Source organism: Aquarana catesbeiana, linkage group LG07, assembly GCF_042186555.1.
Source record: "Aquarana catesbeiana isolate 2022-GZ linkage group LG07, ASM4218655v1, whole genome shotgun sequence".
Lineage (NCBI taxonomy): Eukaryota > Metazoa > Chordata > Amphibia > Anura > Ranidae > Aquarana > Aquarana catesbeiana.
The window spans coordinates 36,375,532-36,399,485 of record NC_133330.1 but is presented as its reverse complement, the minus strand read 5'-3'; the positions used below and the strand labels follow the sequence as shown (position 1 = coordinate 36,399,485).

Genomic DNA, 23,954 nt, shown 5'->3' with positions numbered 1-23,954 from the left:
TCACTTAGACACACTTTAGTTGGTTCCTCTTCTTTTACGATTCAGTGATCGGGCATACATCTGCTAATAAGGTGGAGGCCTATGGCACACCATGAAGGAGAAGGTAGGAGATCTTTGGGAATGATCAGGGGCTTAAAATAAATTTGGAATCACTGATAAAGAAGTTATGAAAGATAAAGTTATTTATACAAAACACCCTGAGCAAGAATACCAACTAGCATTTGATTGGGTTCTGGTAAATGTAATGAAGAAATCATGTTTTATTTCCTAACCAGATGACGATGGTGAAGAGGAGGATGAAAAAGATGATGATCCTGATGGCACTTATGACCTTATGGTAACTATCGAATTGGTCAATAACCCTTTCCATCACAGCTTACCAACAAGGACTCCCTATTTGCTTTAGCTATGGTTCACACGTGAGCAATTTGAAGCACTTCAACACTCTATGTAAGGATTCCCCGTCTATCCTATAATACCCTTTAACATCTGAGCAGTTTATCCCTTGAAGCTTGTTCTTCGAAGCTTGAAAAAATACATGTGCTTCTTTGGGCAAGAGTTGCACATTTTTTGCCCCTTTAGGTTTCAATGGGAAAAAAATGTCTGACAATGCACACTTACTTGCCTCTCCTTCTGCTGGTAACTCGTTATTCATTGGCTAAAACAAAAACGCTTAAGCATGAAAATACATGAGATTTTTTTTCTTCAAATGTACATAAAAAATGTTCCAAAAATGTCCGAAGAAGCTCAGCCTTGGAAGAACAGCTGAGATTTCCACATCACTAAACCTTCTCCATTATTATATAATCACTTCCTCTCACTCTTACTGCAGTCTTACTTTAGAATAATGATTGATCTGGTTACGCTGGTGATAGACCTTTTGCTGAAGACCTTAAGCAAGCACTAAGTCATTGTCATCTCTTGGCTTTCAGTTGGTCACTTCAGATTACTTTGTGCTGAATTCTTGCATGTGCATGTTTTTCAACAGTTGGGTATATTGGAAACCAAAAAGGGAGTTGGACTTTAAAGGGCAAGTATACCTTTGGATGGCCCCCATTAGTGCAACCAACCCTGTCCAATACTTGCCTTCATCCTGCTTCCAGCAATCTTTACTGTGTGGTCCTGCCCACAGCAGTACAGCCTTTCTACCAAAACGGTCCCCTCTGGGTCCTCTTCATCCTGTGCATACATGCCATGGTTCCATTAGTTCCTATAGAGAAGAGGAGTATGCCATAGGACTGCTGGAGTCCACAATGAGTACAGATACCCAAATAAATTAATGGGGCCCTGGAGCCCATGATGAAGAGGACATGGCAGGGCTCCTTCAATTTCTCCGTTGAAGTTTGTCAACCGTGTATGGCCAATACTTGCCTTCATCCTGCTTCCAGCGATCTTTAGTGTGTGGTCCTGCCCACAGTGGTACAACCTTTCTACCAAAACTGTCACCTCTGGGTCCTCTTCATCCTGCTCATACATGCCATGGTTCCATTAGTTCCTATAGAGAAGAGGAGTACTCCAGAGGACGGCTGGAGTCCACAATGAGTACAGATACCCAAAGAAATTAATGGGGCCCTGGAGCCCAAGATGAAGAGCTCTTCTCAGTTGAAGTTTTTCAACCATGTATGGCCAGCTTTACTTTACAGAACACAAGACAAATCCATATTAACAAAGGAAACTGACACAGATATTAATGTTTTCCTGGCTTTAACCAGTGCTCGGCCGGATGGTGGACACTGATAAAAGTCACAAGACTGCTATATACTGCTGATGAGAAAAGGTATTTAGCAGTTTACAGAGCCTTGAAAAAGTATTCATACCCCTTGAAATTTTCCACATTTTGTCATGTTACAACCAAAAACGTAATGTATTTTATGGGGATTTTTTGTGATAGACCAACACAAAGTGGCACATAATTGTGAAGTGGAAGGAAAATTATAAATGGTTTTCAACATTTTTTACAAATAAATATGTGAAAAGTGTGGGGTACATTTGTATTTAGCCCCCCTGAGTCAATACTTTGTAGAACCGCCTTTCACTGTAATTACAGCTGCAAGTCTTTTTGGGGATGTCTCTACCAGCTTTGCACATCTAGAGAGTGAAATTTTTGCCCATTCTTCTTTGCAAAATAGCTCAACCTCTGTCAGATTGGATGGAGAGCATCTGTGAACAGCAATTTTCAATTCTTGCCACAGATTCTCAATTGGATTTAGGTCTGGCCAACACATGAATATGCTTTGATCTAAACCATTCTATTGTAGCTCTGGCTGTATGTTTAGGGTCGTTGTCCTGCTGGAAGGTGAACCTCCGCCCCGGTCTCAAGTCTTTTGCAGACTCTAACAGATTTTCTTCTAAGATTGCCCTGTATTTGGCTCTATCCATCTTCCCATGAACTGAGACCAGCTTCCCTGTCCCTGCTGAAGAAAAGTATCCCCACAACATGTTGCTGCCACCACCATGTTTCACGGTGGGGATGGTGTGTTCAGGGTGATGTGCAGTGTTAGTTTTCCACCACACATAGCGTTTTGCTTTTAGGCCAAAAAGTTAAATTTTGATCTCATCTGACCAGAGCAACTTCTTCCACATGTTTGTTGTGTCCCCCACATGGCTTCTCGTAAACTGCAAACGGACTTCTTATGGCTTTCTTCTTGACACTCTTCTATAAAGTCCAGATGTGTGGAGGGCACGACTAATAGTTGTCCTGTGGACAGATTCTCCCACCTGAGCTGTTGATCTCTGCAGCTCCTCCAGAGTTACCATGGACCTCTTGGTTGCTTCTCTGATTAATGCTCTCCTTGCCCGGCCTGTCAGTTTAGGTGGACGGCCATGTCTTGGTAGGTTTGCAGTTGTGCCATACATTTTCGGATGATGGTTTGAACAGTGCTCCATGACATAAAATTACACACAGGTGGACTCCATTTACTAATTAGGTGACTTCTGAAGGCAATTGGTTCCACTAGAGTTTAGTTAGGAGTATCAGAGTAAAGGGGGCTGAATACAAATGCACACCACACTTTTCACATATATATTTGTAAATCATTTTGAAAAACATTTGGAATTTTCCTTTCGCCTCACAATTATGTGCCACTTTGTGTTGGTCTATCACATAAAATCCCCAAAAAATACATTTACATTTTTTGGTTGGCACTGTATATTTACTAACAATTGCATTTCCATGTTCAGTGTACTGTAGGAGACCAGACATAATGAATGCCGGGTCCTGGGTTTAGTAACACTCAGTGGTGGCCCGTAATGCAAAGCGCAGGGGCGCCACCCCCCTATCCATGCGTCCAGCTCCCTAATCCACATGCAGGGCGCTGGATGCATGGATTCCAATGTTTTTTGTTTTTTTTGAAGCATGTGATTAGAGCCAGAGGCTCTCATAGGCTTCAAAAAAAGGTGGGCTCGGGACACAGAGCACTGTGCCCTTTGCCCACCCAGTTGTGTGACAATAGAAAATTAATATTCCCCAGTAGTAACACTTATTCTCCTCCCAGCCAATCAGGAAGCGGGTCCTGAGACCTGTTTCCTGACTGGCCAAAAGGAGAAGTGATCCTATTGGGCAAGGAGGGAGGAGGAGGGAGGAGACGCACGGCCACCGTGATGCCGAAGAGATGCAGGGGAAGCCCGACCGACCCACCAGCCTCCACTGAAAGACGGAGGGTGGACACGGAGGAGACTGAGGAGGGAAGCCACAGTCGGGGGGCACGTTTCAACATGTCAGTCCGGGTGCAGCACAGGGTAAGTGAGCCAGCAATGGGGGAGTATGGTGCGGGGTGCTGGCTGGAGCGACGAGGAGGTCTGTGGTCACCGGGTCACTTACCCTGTGCTGCCCCCAGACTGACATGTTGAAATGTGCCTGCCGGCGGCGGCTTACCCCCTCCGTTTCCTCCGTGTCTCCCCTCCGTTTTTAAGTGGAGGCTGGTGGGTCGGTCGGGCTTCCCCTGCGACTCCTCGGCATCACGGTGGCCGTGCGTCTCCTCCCTCCTCCTGAACACTTCCCACGTGCTCTGTTTCAGTTTTAGTTTATTTAAAATTCTTCTTAAAAAATATTAACTTCCAGTATCCATTGTATGTCCTGCTCAGTCAAGGCTTGTTCGCAATGAGACCCCCTATTTTATCTGGACAACTAGACGTGATGCCGTGGACTGTCGCTTCCTGAAAAAGGACCAAATGTTGAATCACTACGCCAAAGCTGGTTCCTTCACCACCAAGGTGGGTCCCTCCGCTTTGTGTCTTAATGAGTATATTATCCTGATAAAGACCGGCCTTATGTTAAAGGCAATAGCAAATTCTGATAATTGTGTGCAAACATATAGTTGGCACTTTGCACTTTTGTTACGTACATTTCATTTAGAGGTAGAAAAGAAGGACACCCTTTATATTGTTGGCAAAGGACACGGCCCTGCCACATCCCTAGCTGGAGTGGACCATAAAAGTTGTGTTCTTTAGTCTGGGAGGAAGATTACAAGGAAACACATGGCCGTACAGTGATGTCATAATTTTCTTCATAAAGAATTCTGAACATATCATAACAGGAACAGGAACTGGGGCTAACTTGTCAGAGTATAGATAAAGACAGGGGTAGGCATTCTTGGAGAAGTGAAGATCTACCTGACCAACATGGAAGAGATCAAAGATTGCCAGGTTTGCGGAGCCCTTTTTTAAAGGGTTTTACCTAGCAAGGCCCCATTAAAAAAGAATGTTTGAAGAAGACTTAGAAAATATAGTAATACAAATGTCACTGTAAAAATATAAATGAATCCTTCATTTTTAGCTTGGCCTAGCTGGCTTGTAAGCAGGGTTAGTAGTACCCCTTTTAGGGAGGCCCTGCCCCTGGGTGGGTACTGTGGATTGGGCCAGCTAATTCCTTTATAAGCAGGGTCCCGAAGAACCATAGTGGGTTGATTGGAAGAGGAAACCTGCAGAACAACTTCACATGGGTAGACAGTTTGAGTGGGGTATGCCACATGGGGTAAGCCTAATATAGGCCCCAAAGAAAACCCATCTCAGGGAACCTTAGGCTGAGGAAAGTGGAAGCATTGGTTGGCATCCTCATGTTAACTTTGAGTTTGTACTAAACAGTAATGCTGATGTTTGATAAAAAAGTAAAAGAGGCGTACTTGTGTATTGGGAAGAACTGAGCATAGTAAAGCATTCCAAAGGCTGATCATGTGGACATTCTGTTATTCCTGGAGGAGGGAATTTTGGCTGGGAGCATGTAAGTAGTCAAAGTGGCTGAACCCATCCATTGTACAGGAGAATGATACCCCATCTCGTTCATGTCGCAGGAAGACGGTGGGAGTTGCCCTTGGCCAACATGATTGTTGCTGGCGGCAAATCCAGCCTTGCTTACAGGCTAGCTATGTTGAGTTCTGGTCTGGGTTGCTGCCTTGAGTTCTAGCCTGACTGGCTGTGTTGTGTTCTGGCCTGGCTGGTTGTGTCGTGTACTGGTCTGACCGGTTGGGCTGAGATTTGGCCTTGTTGGCTTGGTTTGGCCCATCAGACCTATATATGATTTGGTTAGGACACACAGGGGTCAGGAGTAAGTAATGCAGAGTGCAAGGGTGAGTAACAAGTAATACAGAGTGCAGTAGAAAGTAATGCAGTATGCAGAGGACAGTTGGAAGTAATGCAGCGTACAGAGGTCAGTAGGAAGGCACCTTTATGTGAGCTCAGAGAATTGCAGGGAGCAGTGCCAGATCAAGTAGCAGTAATATTTTGAAACCACTTCCCTGCACATCTCAGGACAAGGGGTGGGCTGAAGGGACAGATGCCCTCAGCACAGCGTGTATTGTAGAGATGGGGGTGCTGCAATCTCCTTCTACTATAAGGCTAACAGGAGTAGTGACAGCGGCATCACTACTTCTGTCAGTCCTGCCCTGGGAGGAGGTGCAGGCTGTGCTTTGTCCCCCCCCCCTCCAACTCCTCATAAGCAATTTAGCATCTTTGCCCTGGGCACTGGATGATATTTTCTTGGCACTGACTGTGGGGACGAGATCGAGGGGCACATTATGGTTGCCGGTTGCTGACCCCACGGTATATAATATTATACATGGTAAGCAGTGATATCTACAGGCCAGAGGTATGAACACCACTATGAAGAATCTGTGTGATTGGTTAAGCCCAATGCTACTTTTTTTTACCACTACTTTCCTTTGCTACAGCGGGCAGAAAGTTTAGTACAGTGTGACCTTTTGTTAGATAAAGTGGATGTGAACTAGGTGTGAAAGCTGGGGTACATGCAAAAAGTGAGGTCTGATGACAGGGTTTCTTTAGCATGTTAAAAGCTTATATGAGATTTTTTTAAACATTTTATTTTTTAAAATTTACCAGATAAAATTTATTTTACTTAGATTTTATTGGAGACAAAAATGAATATATGCATATCACAGAGAAGCTATATGATAGAAAAGAGTAATTGTCATAAAAAAGGCCACTTAAAAAACAAAACAAAAAAACAGAGAGCAAATTCAAAGGGAGAATCCCTCCGCAGATATATAACATCAAGCAATATTCATATAGATAAGAAGTGACTGGTTTGAACAATGTTGAAATGTTAAGTATTCAAATAGAAGAGCGATACTTGAAATTACAACATGCAAGGCATGGAAATCTCCTACATTGGTACTAGCAGAAACAATTCACAGAATGAATAATACAATGTCCCATGCTAAGATGGTAGCCATCGATCAAAATCAAATTCCAAAATTTGAAAAACTTTGGCACCCTTGGATAAAACAACAGTTCCTGTCAAATTTCAATGACTCTGTCCTGTTGCCATGGTAACAGATTAAATGACTTACAGAGACACCCATTCTAAGGCTTCAAAGAGAACTAAAAAGAATAATAAACTGACGAGCGGGACAACCTTGTGGACCATACCTCTACCTTTCAACCCTTTTTCTTCTTTCTCTTTCCTTTTCTCCACCTTATGATTAAAGCTCATTATCAGAATTTATTTGACCTATATACACTCTACTTGTAAACAATATGTATAGTAGGTATAAATCATTTAAATACCTACAAAAGTAACTAAGGAAATGATATATATCTTTAATTTAGGTTTACGTGAACCCAATGTTTAATATTTGAAATTTCATGATATTTACCTATATAAACCCTACTGTAAAACAATGAGCTTACTTTATAGATCCTTGTAAACTTACTTTATGTATCTTTATAACATTGTATACTCAATAAACTTCTTTTGACAAGGAAATTACAACATGCACTCATGTTTCAAAAAGATAAAAAAACTCCCCAACTGGGGTCTATTGAGGAAGATAAAATATTAGTGCTCAATGTGTTCATCCACAAGACCTAGCATAGGTTTAGCTAGTACGTAGCTAGTACATGGACAAAAAGGCAGTCTCAAGGGGGAGAGAGTCATAGAAGAGAATGAGAAAGTGGAAAAGTAGAGTAAGAAAAAGCGGAAGGGGGGGGGGAGGAAAGAGCGGAGGAGTCCATTTCCACCCCAGAGGCTCATTGCGAATAAATTAATTTGCCGCATTAACTTACAATTCTAGGAAACGCGCGAATGGCTGTGCGGATGGAAGATTATCCAGCCAGGGTTGCCAACTGCGTGTTATTTAGTATCACCGTCAGTTTTTCATTCAATAGTGCACCATGCACCTGACTTTTCACTTTTTGTCAAAGCTGAGAGTCGGTGTTTTCTACACTTTTGCAATCGTCTGTTTCGTGGCCGAGAATATGTGGGTCACTAGGGTACATTCATGCCTGGTAGCACCTTCGATTAGTTTGTGCAAAAGCGCCTCCCAGGGATCCTTACGCATACTGAGGTGTAGGACCGAATTGACCATGTTATAACCCCGAATTATATGAGATTGTAGTGATTTCGCTTATATATACCTTAAAATTATATTAAATTATAGAGGTCTGTACATCAGACTACAAAAAGAGAGAAATTAGAGACAGATGAACTTGGTTTCAAAACAGATAATGAACCTCCAAGGGTGGCACCATCATTGCACTGACTTATTGACTAAGACCAAATGTTTCATTTGCAGGTGGGGCTGTGTGTCAATCTTAGGAACCTGCACTGGTTTGATGAAGCCGACCCTGATTCCTTTTTCCCTCGTTGCTATAGACTGGGGGCTGAAGATGAGAAGAGGGCTTTCATTGGTAAGGCTTTTTAGCACCTCTAAGACTTTGTTTACACGGTCAATACAAGGGGGTGCCCAAAGTCCATACTCTATTCCTTTTGAGCGCTCCTTCCACCTCTCCATGTCGAAAGAATGGATCTGAACAATTTTCGGTAGAGTGTTAAATTCTGCTGTCTTCAATGTTACCTGTAATTCATAGCCACAGAGAGAGGCACCTTAAATTTAATTGCTACCCAATTAGGAGAATGCTAAAAAAAAACAGGTGGAGTCTTTCTACAAGCCACATACATGTTGAGGCCAGGTTCTTAAGTCCAGCATAAGGCCTAGTTGCTATGATATTCATTGTCCTCTGAGATGGACACCAGTCAGTAAACACAGAGACAATCATAAAATGGGTGACCATCATGGCCCCTTATGTATAGTCCTTCTTTCTTCCTCAGCTGTCATGCTGTTAGGTCCAAGGTCAGGATCTGTAGAAGTAATGGTCTGTTCTGCAGCACAATACTACAGTATATATGAAGTAATGTGTAAAACTTTATAACTATCAGATTAAATAAAACGAAAAACCAAATCACAATACATTCTTCCTAAACTTTCACTTTGCATAATAAATATGCCTATTTCTGTGGGAATTTTAACCTTTAGAAGATTTTTGGCTGACGGCTGCTCGGGGCATTCTAAAGAGAGTGTCAGGAAGAAGAAGCATTTCGGCTACAGATACAGAGATCATCACATTGGCCCCAGAGAATGCAACTGATCCAAAGAATGAACAAGGTAAACACAGATCCCGCCATGTTGGCACTGGACTGATTTAAAGGGTACCTGTCATCAGATATATAAATCAGATATATAAAAACAGAAAAACATAAAATCAAAGAGGATGAAGGCCAGAAACAAGTGTTTTTTCAATTTATTATCTGAGGATAGACATTTGTTTATCCCGAGTATGGGAACTGCCACTGCTGGCCCTGCTCTGAGAATGTCGTTTCCTGGTGTCAGCGAAGGTTTTAGTTTATTCAGGTTATGTATAACTAATAGTAATTAGTCACATTCAGCTGGACTTGTTCTGTAATGTTGAACATGTTTTGTATCTATAACAAGCCACTTCTTCAGTTCTAAAGGGTGTGAGGAATATAACCCAGCATCCACATACACAGACATATTAATCCAGCTACCATGAAATGTGTAGATGTTAATTGTCTAAGAACAGGATGGGAGGAGTGAAAAGATGGGTTACATAACAAGAACTTGGTGGTTCCACAACTTTGACATCTCCGATCCTGTTCTTGGAACTCAACATTTACACATTTCATGGTAATCTCTCTGCATATAAATAGCGCAAGGTTCCTTCGTAGCCAGACCCCTCATTGACGACAAAACGAGTAGGGTGGAGTCATGGCGGGTGACATCATCGCCGTTGGACGCAGCAGCCATCTTGTTGGTTTGAAACTTTCCAATGCGGTTTTCTATGTTTTGACATGCAAGTGCATTTTTTTATTTGAAATAAATGATCGTTTTTAACAAACTCACAGTACTATGAGATGTCTCTCTTTCTGACTACTGCCTATTGGAAGTTCTGATGGTCATCAGGGTAGGAACAACTACTGAATTTGTTTGCCCAAGGGAGAAGCTAAGAGATTTTACATTTCTGAAGGAGATGTTTGACTGCACTTTTTGACCGCAAGGCCAAATCTATTTGGTGAGAGGCTGTCCATGTGGTTTGTGGGTGAAGGTCTCTATGTCATACATCCCTATGAGCACCATCTACCATCCATCTAAGGACTTTATGGACTTACCTGATTATTTTGAATTGTTTTGCACTTCTCTGTGTTCACCTTTTGTCAGGTTTTGTCTACTTTTAATATTAGTGCTGCACCATATTTTTTATATAATCGTGCTTGTATTGTTGCCTGCAATATTGTGTCAGCTGCTTGTTTTTCACAAATTGAACCTTAAGGCAGGTATTATTTGTGATTTATTGGATTAAAGTGTTTATGCCACCTATGTAGGTATAAATGTTGGGGTATCTTCCTGATAACAATTGGAACTGAAGAAGTGCCTTGTAGAAGCTACAAAATGTCTTCAACATTACTAAACAAGTATGACTTACTACTACTAGCTGTAGTTCCCTGGCTCTAATACCTTTGAGTCACTGACCTGCTGTAAAGTAATGTCTGTATGCCTTTTCTCTACACATGTTCCAGGTCAGCTATTCAGAAAGCATTAATGCTAAAGCATCACCATAAAAGCAAGGGAACAGTTCTCAAAGAGATAGTCAACAATGGGAGCCCCCATACTTTTGTCACTTTAAATTCACTTACAGTTGAAACTCACAATTTACCTAAACACTGCATATGGCTATTAAATTTCCAATCTTAATAGAGTAACTGAATTGTGCTATAAATCTTGCAACCCAGATGGGACTCAAACCCACAATCTCCAGCTCCAGAGGCTGATGCTTTTTCCATTAGGCCACTGGGCCTGCTATAGAGGAAGTATGTAATTCCACTAACATCTTTCTGCACTTACTGTGGAGCCCTGACGTGCTGTAGGTAAGCTAAGTGCATTGAGATTCCTGCTATTAGGGCAATTGCTTAAAGGTTCCCGCTAAAAAAAAAAAAAAAATGGAGTAAACAAAAATAATGTCCTTTTGGCCATAGCAGCCAATGAGGTTTCATCTCTTGTAGCATGTATAAGAAAATCAAAGGAGGACCTTGATTGGTTACTATAGTTCACACCACTGCCCAAGCCCCACTTGTATTCTTGTTTCCTTCCTGTCGGCAGATGCCAAAAGAACAAATAAACATGGAGGGCACGTGCCAGCCCAGGTGATCACTACCGCCATCCAGGCCTGTGAGACCTACCTGAACAGCCTGGAACATGATGACATTGACATGGAAACATACTCGGCTTCCGTCATGACAGATGCAGCGTGGGAAGCATTCCTGCGTCATTATTATCAGGTCATCCAGTAAGTGAACACACAAGGAATCATTTGTGATGTTATTTTTATATTATTGGACATTTGAGGTGAGCTTAAAACTCCAAGCAGGTCTAAAAACATTGTTTAATTCTGCTAGGTATTCATTAATAGATTATTCATTTTTCTTTAGATGCAACTAGTGTAACAACTTAAATATGACCCGGTATTAGTGCCGGGACAATGTCATCTAGAGCCAAGGGCTAACATGCCAAGTTGCGCCCCCCCCCCCCCACATTGTATGAGCAAAAATCAACTCCCCAAAAAAAAAATGTGAGCACTAATTTGCATGCTTACCCCCTAAGCATAAATCCCCTTCCTCCCAATACAAATTTCCCTCCTGCTGAAATCCCCTTCCTAACACAAATCTTTGATCTTTCCCCCCCCAACCACCCCAGCTCAAATCTTCTCAATCTCATTCCCCATATGGCTCCAGCACAAATTCACCCCCCCCCTAGAAAAAATTCCCCCCTCCTAGTACAAATCCTCTACCCCTCAAATTTCCCCTCTGAGCACAAATTCTCTCCTCCCACTCCATATCCTCCCTAGCAGCACAAATTCTCCTGCATCCTGGCAAAAATCCCCCCAAAATGTCCCCTTCTAGCACAAGTACCCCCCCCCCAAAAAAAAAAAAAACTCCACTCCTAGCACAAATCCCCTCTCCCCCTACCATATTACCATTTCTAGCACATACCCCAGTCTGGTTGGTCGGGTTGGAGCACTTACGCAAGCTATGGCGGGCAGCGCTTCACCCAGGTGGTGGGCATCACAGGCGACTTCCTCTTTCCTTGCGGGCATCAGGGCGGCTTCCATCTCCTCCCTCCTCGGCGGCCAATCGGAACACCTCTCCTTTTGGCCAATTGGGAAACTGGTCTCAAACTCACCGGGAGGAGGATCAGTGTTTCAATAGCAAATATTTATTCGCTATTGTAACACACCTGGTGGGCTCGTAGCGCAGTGGTCTGCACCCCGAGCCCACCCTATTTTGAAGCCTGTTAGAGCCTCTGGCTCTAATCAGATGCTTAAAAAAAAACACCCCCCCACTGGAATCCAAGCATCCGTCGTCATGCAAGGGGGCCAGACGCATGGACGGGGGGGGCGCCGCTGGTCCATCCTTACTAGATGGGCCACCCCTGATACCTATACTGTCCAATCAGTGGTCTAGGGGTAGAAAGAGAACACTACTGTATTTATGAACTGTAAGTAGTGTTATCTACCTGGTTGTGAGGTATGATGGGGCTGTGTAAATATTAGGACTAGACGGAAAGATATAATAAAAAGCATCAGAGAGTAAGAACATGTTGAGGTGTTTCCTGACTGAAAAAATGTATTAGGAAAACTGAGTTTTGCAGTATGTTGTCTTGCCTCATAGAGTATGCTAGCAGTATGCGGTAACAAGACCCAATGTTGGGTCGCAGCTGGAATGTGTAGCCTGGGGGGGAATGGTGGAGCGGAGTCATGGAACCAGAAATATCCACTGAAACATTAGAGTAGTATGTACAGGCTTTTAAATAATCGCTTCCTATCTTATTGCAGTGACGGAGCCGTGATAGATCAATCTTCCTCTTATGTGGACCAGTGTGATCAGGTATTAGGACGATTAACAGAAGCAAACCCACAGCTGGACATTGAAGGAGACAGAAACATCTGGATTGTTAAACCAGGTGCAAAATCTAGAGGTAGAGGTGAGAGAACAAGATTCGCATGACCTCAAGTCCTGCCATACCTTGCCATACCCAATCCATTATGTCTGGAGCTTTGGTTTTCTCTGCCCCAATGCATTACAACAAAACAGTCAGCCCTCCTAAAATCAATATTTCAGTTATGAATGGAAACTGGAGTCTCTGCCCCTCACCTCCTATTATATGGTGCCAACATTTTATGTAGCTCACAGACCCTGAAAGGGCTAGTAGTCAACATGTATCAAATGCCTATGAACCTACCTTGTAGATATAAAGGACACAGGAGCACCTGGAAGAAAACTGTGCAAACACAAAAAGCACATACAGACTTCATGTAGATGTGGACCTGATCAGGACTGAACCTAAGGCCCCAGCATTGCACGGCAAAATATTATTTTTGTACATCTGCACATACTATACAACAAAATAGTTCTAGTCGTTCCATATGTGTTGAGCACATCCAAGGCAGATGGATGAGGTTAGTGGAATCTTTAACATGGTTGACCTTCTTTTTCCCCAGGAATAATCTGTATGGATCGCCTGGAGGAAATCCTGAAGTTGGTGGATTGTGATCCCATGATCGTTAAGGATGGCAAATGGGTGGTGCAGAAATACATTGAGAGGCCGCTGCTCATCTTTGGCACAAAGTTTGATGTCCGCCAGTGGTTTCTGGTGACAGACTGGAATCCGCTGACCATATGGTTTTACCGAGAGTGTTATGTCCGCTTTTCAACCCAGCCATTCTCCCTGGAGAATCTCGACACGTAGGTTAAGTTGGGACTATATAGAAACTAGTGTTTTTAAAAACACCTTTATTTTTATATGCTAAACATGCAGGGCAGGCTACAAAGTTTGGTTTGCACAGTTCCTATCCGCTAGGGCCATATACATGCTGTCATGTCACCTGATCCAATTCTGTGGAAACGTGTTGTCAAGGTAACTCCATACAAAGCAAAATGGCGAGGGGCCCCATTATCAAGTATATTATACATCAATGTATAATGTAGAGGTAATGAATACCTACCTTTGTCCCACCCTATATATGGAGCTACACAATGTATGGTTGAACCAAACTTTGCCTAATTTATTTTGCATGTATACTTTGATAGATAGGATCCATTGAACGATGGAGATTTTTTATTCCAAACAACTCAATGAACACAACTTAGCAGCTCAATGGCTCTGATATTTATCTTGTGTAGTTGACTTTCCCCATGCTAAATACATATTCCTGTTGGTTTCCTTTTTGAAATGGTTGTAAGTCTGAGGCTGGCCAATGTGTTCCATGATTTCAGTACTTCCCTCCCTCTCCCCAGTGTAGCCTTTAACACAGTGGTCATCAACCCTGTCCTCAGGGCCCACTAACAGGCCAGGTTTGCAAGATAACTGAATACATCACAGGTGATATCCTTTGCTGCTCAGTGATTGCAGTGTTCTAGTCTGCATCTCCCCAAGGTAATACATAAAACCTGGCCTGTTAGTGGGCCCTGAGGACAGGGTTGATGACCACTGCTTTAACACACACTGGATAATAAGGTGGAGGATAAGCAGAATCATGTGACAGGAGCCTAAATTGCCTAACAAAGTGCAAGTGCAAAGTCTGCTAAACCAGACTGCACTGGATGCTTTAAGTCTTTCTGACATTCATGTACACTGTATTTCATTTGACAACCATGCCTGGCCATCAGGAATTTCAGAAAAACTAAGTGCTTACATTTTATTGAGATGTAATAATGTATAGTACATAACACAGTCTAATCTTGTTCCCTTAGCTCCATTCATTTATGCAACAACTCCATCCAGAAGAATTTTGAGAATTCCCGTCATCGCCACCCTCAGGTGCCTTTGGACAATATGTGGTCCAGTGAACAATTCCAGGCCCATCTTCAGAGGCTAGGAGAAAGACGTGCCTGGACAGACATAATTGTCCCAGGGATGAAAGCCATCATCATACACGCCATGCAGAGCGCTCAGGATGTTGTGGAGTTCAGGAAAAGCAGCTTTGAATTATACGGGGCAGACTTCATGTTTGGAGAGGACTTCAAGCCCTGGCTGATTGAAATCAATGCCAGTCCAACCATGGCACCTTCAACGGAAGTGACCACCAGAATGTGTGCCAGCGTTCAAGAGGACACTATACGCATCATCATAGATAGGAAGCACGATCGCAACTGTGATGTTGGCGGCTTTGAGCTCATCTATAAACAGGTACAGATAATCCATGAACATGAGACACCCTAAAAATGAAATGTTGAAATTCCAACGTCCAGAGGACAAAAGTTCTGTAACAAAATATATGGAGACATCCAATATTGGTGTTCGGACCACTATTGTAATTATGTGTTTTTTTTAGATATAAGTAATGAGATGTCACAACTCTCATTCTGTTCTTTCTGTTGGATTCCAATGTGTTTTCAGGCCATCTGGGAGATATAATCACATCATTTTGATCCTCCTCAGGATTGTCCTTCCTGGTAGAGTTGACTAGTAGTTATCTGGTAAAGTTCCCAGAGAAACCTTCCATCTCTATAACAAGTAGACCACTTCAGTGGTAAATCTAGAGCAGATAATACTCCTGAAAACTGTCTGTAACATCAGATACCTTGCTTTACACAAGACCAGTGATAGACATCTGTGATAACATCTTTATTGTATTACAGGCTGCAGTGGACGTCCCTCAATACGTTGGAATAAATTTGTTAGTCGAAGGAGCCATGGTGAAAAAGCCACGTGTCCCTCATCTAAGACATCCCAATATCCTTGTCAACCCAGGCATGACTCATCTGATCAACCACCAAAGATCCCTCTCCATGGTGCAAGCCAAGGTGTCAACAGCAACAAGTTTTTCTGGGACTCATGATACCACCAAACACCCACCCGTCATCCCATATTCAACATTCAAAGCAACTCATCGCAGTAAAACTCCGCACACCTTGAGCAGGGCAAGGACCACATTCGTCGATAAAGAAAACAAAGCAATGACAGAAGCTCGGTGTGGATCCGAGAGAATAGAGTTGGTCAGGCTCTCTGACAGGCTCAGTGTTGACCACAAGGACACAAAATCGCTTGTGCATGGAGCAAGCACGGCCAGAGTCATACAGCTTCACCAACGTTTGCTTGCTGCTCCTAAGCTGTGTCTTTCAGAAAAGCCTCCTATAACAAAACGCTCGATTGGACAGAAAGATGCTTCACGCCTGGATCTGAAGATTACAAGCCTTGACTCGGGAGAAATGCAGTTTCTTAAGAAGGCGTCAAGGGCAGGTAAAGAGATCTGTCATTTTTAAAGCATACACTCATAATTTTTTTTCCAAGAAAGTGACAGTTTAATTGGTTCATTGCTTCAAATGTTCTGAACTAATCACTAACTTAAAGGGATAATACACTTTTAATGAGGACAGCTTGTTCATTTGGTGTTCATGTTGTAGAGCACTGCGCAAACTGTTGGCGCTATATTAATCCTGTATAATAATAATAATAAGAGTTACCCAAGGGCTGTGCTAAAGCCAGTATCTCCAACTATGATAAAGAAAATATATAAAACAGCACTAGCAGCACATATTATTCTAAACAATTCGTAGTAATTGGCAGCATATATTATTCTATACAATTCGTGATATTGGTGCCATTTTAATCAATATATATTAATGCCATACAAAATACAACAAAAATGATATACATATGCACACAAATCTATAAAGTGCTTGGTGCTTGTATAATAAAAAGTGCAATGGTGCTCCAAAACTTGCAAGGTGTGAGGTGCCACACTCCCCCTTTGGTGACTCCATTCACCAGAAACAATGGACCCTCAGCTTCGCAGTCTGGGGTCTAAAAGGCTGTGATCTAATGATCTGGGATATACAAGATGTTGCTCAAAAAGATTCTTCCAAGAGGGTTGCTTATAGAGAGGATACGCCACACTCAATTGATGGGGAGACAAAGAAAAGGCTCATAGTGAAGTACCGCTGGGTTAAACTATAAAGCGCAATCTAGGTACCACTTACAAGATATCTGGCAAAAACAGGCATCAGTAAGAACATCCGAGTCCGCTGCTGTATGGCATGCATTTCACGGAGGTGGAAATTGCGTCAGTGGTTAACACGAACTGGAAGTGCGTCGACGCATTTCACCCCTCCTCTGATGATGCCCTGGAGGGGCGAAACGCGTCGACGCACTTCTGGTTCACGTTAATCATTGACGCAATTTCCGCCTCCGTGGAATGCACGCCATACAGCGGCGGACTCGGATGTTCTTACTAATGCCTGTTTTTGCCAGATATCTTGTATGTGGCGTCTAGATTGCGCTTTATAGTTTAACCAGTGGTACTTCACTATGGGCCTCTTCTTTGTCTCCCCATCCATTGAGTGTGGCGTATCCTTTCTATAAGCAACCCTCTTGGAAGAATCTTTTTGAGCAACCATCTTGTATATCCCGGATCATTAGATCACAGCTTTTTAGACCCCGGACTGTGAAGCTGAGGATCCATTGTTTCTGGTGAGTGGGGTCACCAAAGGGGGAGTGTGGCACCTCACACCTTGCAAGTTTGGAGCACCGTTGCACTTTTTATTATACAAGCACGAAGCACTTTATAGATTTGTGTGCATATGTATATAATTTTTGTTGTATTTTGTATGGCACTAATATTTTGATTCAAATGGCACCAATATCACAAATTGTATAGAATAATATATGCTGCCAATTACTATGAATTGCTTAGAATAATATGTGCTGCTAGCGCTGGTTTTATATATTTTCTTTATCACTAAGGTTGTAGCACCTTTGCACAGTGGCTGCAGTTTTGTACGTGTATATACTGTATTTATTTTATTTAGCACCTTAGCACAAGGTTTTGAATTGTTTTATAGTATCTCCAACTAGACTCGTGCAATTCGTTTCATTATGAATTGAAATTCGGACAATATTTTGGTCATTCTGAGATTCGGATGTATCCGAATCTCTGAATCACAATTGCAACAAATTTCAACTAATCTGAAAGAAATTATAATGAAAACAATTCATTCATATTCATTGGTTTCATTTGGATGATATGATGCAATAGTTTGGGGCTTTTTGTAAAAGCGATTGTTAAGTCTTGTTTTTTTTTTTTTAGTTAAAAATAACAAACATGTTATACTTACCTGCTCTGTGTAGTGGTTTTGCACAGAGCAGCCCAGATCCCTCCTCTTCTCGGGTCCCTTCCATCTGGTGAGTGCCCCCACAGCAAGCAGCTTGCTATGGGGGCACCCTAGCCGAGCCTCAGCTCCCTGTGTCCATTCAGACACGGAGCCACAGCCCAGCCCTGTCCCCTTTCTCTTCTTATTGGCTGCTTGACAGCAGCAGGAGCCAATGACGCCACGCTGCTATCTCAGCCAATGAAGAGGGGAGTCCCGGGCTGCTGAGACAATGCTGCAACATCGCTTCTTGTGAGCATAACGTGAATATTCTAATAAGAATCTTTTTGTATTGAGGTTGAGGGACCATTCATTTAGTTACTATGTGCACAGTCCAACAAAGTTACCTGGGAATAAGGAAATTAATTCAACTTAAAGTGATATTAAAGTCTTGTGGCTCGGCCCTGACCCCTCTTGGCTCACTGACTTTGATTGACAGCAGCGAAGGCCAACGGCGCCCGCTGCTGTCTCAGCCAATCAAAAAGCCAAGTCCATAAAGACATGGATGAGCAAGTTTGGGGTGGAGGAACATGATTGGCCTGCAAAGAGCCCTGACCTTAACCCGATAAAACACCTTTGGGATGAATTAGAGCGGAGACTGCAAGCCAGGCCTTCTCGTCCAACATCAGTGCCTGACCTCACAAATGTGCTTCTGGAAGAATGGTCATAGACACACTCCTAAACCTTGTGGACAGCCTTCCCAGAAGAGTTGAAGCTGTTATAGCTGCAAAGGGTGGGCCAACTCCATATTAAACCCTGTGGACTAAGACTGGGATGCCATTAAAGTTCACGTGCGTGTTAAGGCAGGTCCCAAGACTTTTGACAATATAGTGTATATGCCGGTATCTCCTATATGTAAGGCAGACCTTGTTACTAAACTAACCTTCTTTATCATGCAGGACTTGACCCTCATCGGATGCCCTGCCTGTTCTGTAAGGGAATCTCCTCTCTGCAAGCCACATGCAGCTGTTCTAAGAGCACCAGACCCCCCCCTAAACCCATCCGCTTCCAGCTATCCAAGTTCAGCAAGTTCCATGGGGGAGCACAACAGCTCTCAGCACGGGGAACCGCCATCATCACATCCCTGCTGCTATGAACCTCATCTGTCAGTCCACACATTGACCTTTTTTTTTTTTTTAAAGACACTCTGTCACCTTAACCACCTCAATACATTTGAATTGACACCCCCTTCCTGCCCAAGCCATTTTTCAGTTTTCAGCGCTGTCGCACTTTGAATGACAATTGCGCGGTCATGTTACACTGCACCCTAATTAAATTTTTATCATTTTTCCCCCACAAATAGAGCTTTCTTTTGGTGGTATTTGATCACCTCTGCGGTTTTTATTTATTGCGCTATAAACAAAAGAAGAGGGACAATTTTGAAAAAACACAATATTTTTTACTTTTTGCTATAATAAATATCCAATTTTTTTTTTTTTTTTTTTTAACAAATTTTTTCCTCAGTTTAGGCCGATACGTATTCTTCTACATATTTTTGGTAAAAAAAATTGCGATAAGCGTATATTGATTGGTTTGCGCAAAAGTTATAGCGTCTACAAAATAGGGGATAGATTTATAGCATTTTTATTATTTATTTATTTTTTACTAGTAATGGCGGCGATCTGCAATTTTTATTGTGACTGCGATATTGCGGCGGACACATCGGACACTTTTGACACATTTTTGGGACCATTCACATTTATACAGCGATCAATGCTATAAAATTGCATTGATTACTGTGTAAATGTGACTGGCAGGGAAGGGGTTAACACTAGGAGGCGCTCGAGGGGTTAATGTATGACCTAAGGAGGTGATTCTAACTGTGGGGGGAGGGGACTGACTGGGGGAGGTGACCGATCGCTGTCCCTATGTACAAGGGACACGCCATCGGTCTCCTCTCCTCTCTGACAGGACGTGGATCTGTGTTTACATGCACAGATCCACGCTCCTGCTCTGTTACCCGGCAATCGCGGGTGCCCGGCGGACATCGGGCCGCCGGGCATGCGCACCGGGTCCCGAGTGACGCAGCGGGCACCCCCTAGTGGCTCGGGAGGGCGAGGACGTCATATGACGTCCTCCCAGAACAATAGAAGCCTCGTCCCGCCGTCATATGACGGTGGGCGGTGGCTTAGTGGTTAAAAAAAAGCTACAGGTATACAGAACCTACAATTTTTTTCTATGTGAAAGAGTCTCTCTAAAGCAGGGATATGCAATTAGTGGACCTCCAGCTCTTACAAAACTCCCATCATGCCTCTGCTTCTGGGTGTCATGCTTGTGGCTATCAGAGTCTTGCTATGCCTCATAGGATTTGTAGTTCTGCAACAGCTGGAGGTCCGCAAATTGCATATCCCTGATCTAAAGTAAACCTATCACCAGCTCAAACAGAAACCTTACAAATACAGACTAGCCAGTGCTGAATGGTATCTCTTACATGAGAATCGATTGCTGTAGCATGATACTGTGAAACCTGCAATATGCAAATGCTGACTTTTGAAAAAGTCAGCAGCTAGCACAGCTTTTTGCACCTTCCTATATAGCAAGACCCCATATTGCATTGTGAAATGTCTGGGGGACGTTTTTTTTTTTCTTTAAGCCTTGACACCTCCAAAGAGAGAAAATTGTCTCCTAGGGTGCCCTGCATTGGTAGACGCATGTAACCAATCAGAACCTGGTGCTGTCTTATCTATATTTGTAAAGTTAGTTATATTGGTTAGGGGAAGTGGCAGGTTTGCTTTAGAGAAGCATGGTGGCTGCCGTTATTGACAGATCCTTTAGAAAACGTTGGCTGCCTGGCTGTTTCTTGCTTCAATAACTTGTGACCTGAAAAAAAAGCACTCAGGATTTGAATCTTCTGTGACTTTCCTTACCTACATACTTGATCTGATTGGATGACTCAAAGTATTGAACTAGTAGCGTCTCTCCACCAAAAAAATAATAAAAATTGCATTTTGAATTGAGTCACCCAATAAGCTCCTACTACTGCTGCTGTCTTTACAATCAGCGTTCGAGAAGCCTGGGACCCTGGGTGTGTGGACCATTCCACAGTCTTCAATGGTGCTACCTTCCCTGAGCTTCCCTGTTTAAAGACATATTCAGCATATTTCTACCATTGATGCATATTATCCTTTGGTTTTATCTCTTTAAAAATTCTGCAAGTACAGAAGATTACCAATTAAATCTGCCAGAAATCCAGTGAACTGACAACGCTGCCTCTGCTGCACTGAAATCTCAAGCAGTGTTGTCAGCCCTGTCCAGTTATCGTCTGGTGGACTACAAAACACCTCCCCCTCTCTATAACCCAAGGGAAAAAGTGTACTGTAGTCCAGTAGAGGAGAACTCAGACGGGGCTGACAACACTGCTTGGGATTTCAGTGCAGCAGAGGCAGCATGGTCAGTTTCAGAAAGGACACGGGATGTTTGACAGGGTCAACAGGTATTTTTAAGAACTTGCAGCATTTTTAAAAAGAAGAAAAAAAAAAAAGAAATGTCATAATATATATATATATATATAAATAATTGTGCACACTTTTTTATTTTGGTCAGACGTACATCTTAAAGACTTCAGGGACTACGAGACCTGTGCTGTTTGTGAGGCCCACTACAGGCTGAAAATGGCGCGATTCACTATATCATACTTGCAACTGTATTATACATTTCCTGTACTGATTGGTAAAAACTGTTTGGGAAATTAACAATCACTGCAGAAAAAAAAATGCACAAAGCCCATTCATTTTCTGTCGTTCAGCCTTCACCAGTATGATAAACTTGTTCCACTGTCTACCGTTACCTCCCTGCAGAAATGTGATGGCGCTGGTTGTCCCAGCTCTGTGCAAATAAAGTTTTAGAGCTGCTTGCTGTGTGTTTTCTTCTGGCCGTTTCATATTCCCTGTTAGGTTTGTGTCACTGAGAGTCCAGGATCGGGATCGTATTTGCTTGATCCACAGGGTTACAGTCAGATCAGGAAATTTCATGAACTAAAGGCAAATAGGCTGTTCACTGTGCTAGGTAAGTTGCACTTTGCAGGGAAATTCGCCCCAGAGCTTAGAGGATGTGGTGAAGGTTCACTTTGCAAGGAATACCCAATCACGTGCAAGGGAAATACCCGCCCCCCCCCCCCAAAAAAAAAAAAAAAACAGCATTTTTCTTGCATATGATTTGATGATGGAAGACAGCAGAGCTTCACCACATACACCAGACTCGGAGGAAAATTCCCTTGCAAAGTGCAACTGCCCTTACAAAGTAATAGCCCATTTGCCTATATTAAAACCAACCCCTTTATGTCTGTATGCGCTCTCTTACCCAGGGCATCCCCTGTATGAGTTTTCTATGGGGGAAAATTTATTTTTTAATTTGGGTTTTCCCAGACAATTGTTGAGCACTCCCGCAGACGAGAAAACCTGGGGGTGGAGTTTTTTTCACAAGACATGCGCCTCTTCATTCCATGGGCACAAACCTGCATTTTATAAAGTGAATGGTGCCCGCCTGTCCTGCCCCGTACACACGGTCGGATTTTCCGACGGAAAATGTGTGATAGGACCTTGTTGTCGGAAATTCCGACCGTGTGTAGGCTCCATCACACATTTTCCATCGGATTTTCCGACACACAAAGTTTGAGAGCAGGATATAAAATTTTCCGACAACAAAATCCGTTGTCGGAAATTCCGATCATGTGTACACAAATCCGACGCACAAAGTGCCACGCATGCTCAGAATAAATAAAGAGATGAAAGCTATTGGCCACTGCCCCGTTTATAGTCCCGACATACGTGTTTTACGTCACCGCGTTTAGAACGATCGGATTTTCCGACAACTTTGTGTGACCGTGTGTATGCAAGACAAGTTTGAGCCAACATCCGTCGGAAAAAATCCTAGGATTTTGTTGTCGGAATGTCCGATCAATGTCCGTGTGTGTGTACGGGGCATCCAACTGCTAACATCTGCAGGCAGCCTAAAGTAAACCCAGGTTTCATTTTAGGGCTCATTCGCATCACACATTAAATGTGAGCATAACACATGTACTGCAGTGGATTGATAAAATGCATTGCAGTGCTTGCTTTCCTTTCCTTTTTTTTTTTTTCCTTCTTTGTATTTCTATAGCACAGCAGTGCGTTGTGATGCGTTCTTGTGAGTTGCACAAAATGATTTGGTGTGAAGCGGGCACATAGTCAGCAATAGTATTTTCTGCGTCCTATTGACGCAGCTCAATGCATTAGGTGTGAATGAGCCCTAACGCCGCATAGCAAACATTACAAGACACTCGCTGTTACTTTTATTACCTAGAAATATTTCTGTGACCCTCTCCGATTTAGTTTCACAGTAGAACTCAAAATAAAAAATAACACATATGACGTAATCTGTCAGTAACATTAACACAGAAGTTTTTTCTTTTTCTGAGTCCCCTCTCCCCCCTCCATATCTTTAAATTAGAAGTCCACCCTAACACTAAAATCCCTTCATCTACAGACATCCACGATCTAACACTAACCCTGTAAAAAAGAAATCAGTATACACACCTTTTCTGCAGCTGATCCAATCCCACGCTGAGCTGTCAGCGGCGGCTTTGCTGTGGAGGCGGGTGCAGAAGACACAGCCGACAACAGAAGCCCCATAGTAACTCTATGGGAGACGTCACTTCCCATTCATTTCACAGCCGTTGTCGGCTGTGTCCTCTGCAGAGCTTCCGCCGCTGGAGATCGGACCAGAGCAGCTTCAAAAAAGGTATGTATACTGATTTCTTCTTTACAGGGCTAGATAGGTTAGGGCTAGATTGTGCATGCCTGTTAATGAAGGGATTTTAGTGTTATGCCCCGTACACACGGTCGGATTTTCCGACGGAAAATGTGTGATAGGACCTTGTTGTCGGAAATTCCGACCGTGTGTAGGCTCCATCACACATTTTCCATCGGATTTTCCGACACACAAAGTTTGAGAGCAGGATATAAAATTTTCCGACAACAAAATCCGTTGTCGGAAATTCCGATCGTGTGTACACAAATCCGAC

At 42.9% G+C, this 23,954-nt stretch overlaps 1 protein-coding gene across 1 annotated transcript in view; it reads left to right on the top strand.

The window, feature by feature from the left end:
• Window positions 1-22,019, top strand: part of TTLL3 (tubulin tyrosine ligase like 3) — a 50,018-nt gene extending 27,999 nt beyond the window's left edge. The window contains exons 7-16 of the mRNA XM_073591979.1: window positions 276-337; window positions 4,084-4,212; window positions 8,028-8,142; window positions 8,769-8,897; window positions 10,908-11,094; window positions 12,640-12,788; window positions 13,306-13,549; window positions 14,558-14,993; window positions 15,446-16,046; window positions 18,853-22,019. Of these exons, the coding sequence (XP_073448080.1) occupies window positions 276-337; window positions 4,084-4,212; window positions 8,028-8,142; window positions 8,769-8,897; window positions 10,908-11,094; window positions 12,640-12,788; window positions 13,306-13,549; window positions 14,558-14,993; window positions 15,446-16,046; window positions 18,853-19,049 (2,249 nt within the window). The 3' untranslated portion in view covers window positions 19,050-22,019. The remainder of the gene's footprint in view (window positions 1-275; window positions 338-4,083; window positions 4,213-8,027; window positions 8,143-8,768; window positions 8,898-10,907; window positions 11,095-12,639; window positions 12,789-13,305; window positions 13,550-14,557; window positions 14,994-15,445; window positions 16,047-18,852) is intronic.
• The last annotated feature ends 1,935 nt before the right edge of the window (window positions 22,020-23,954 follow it).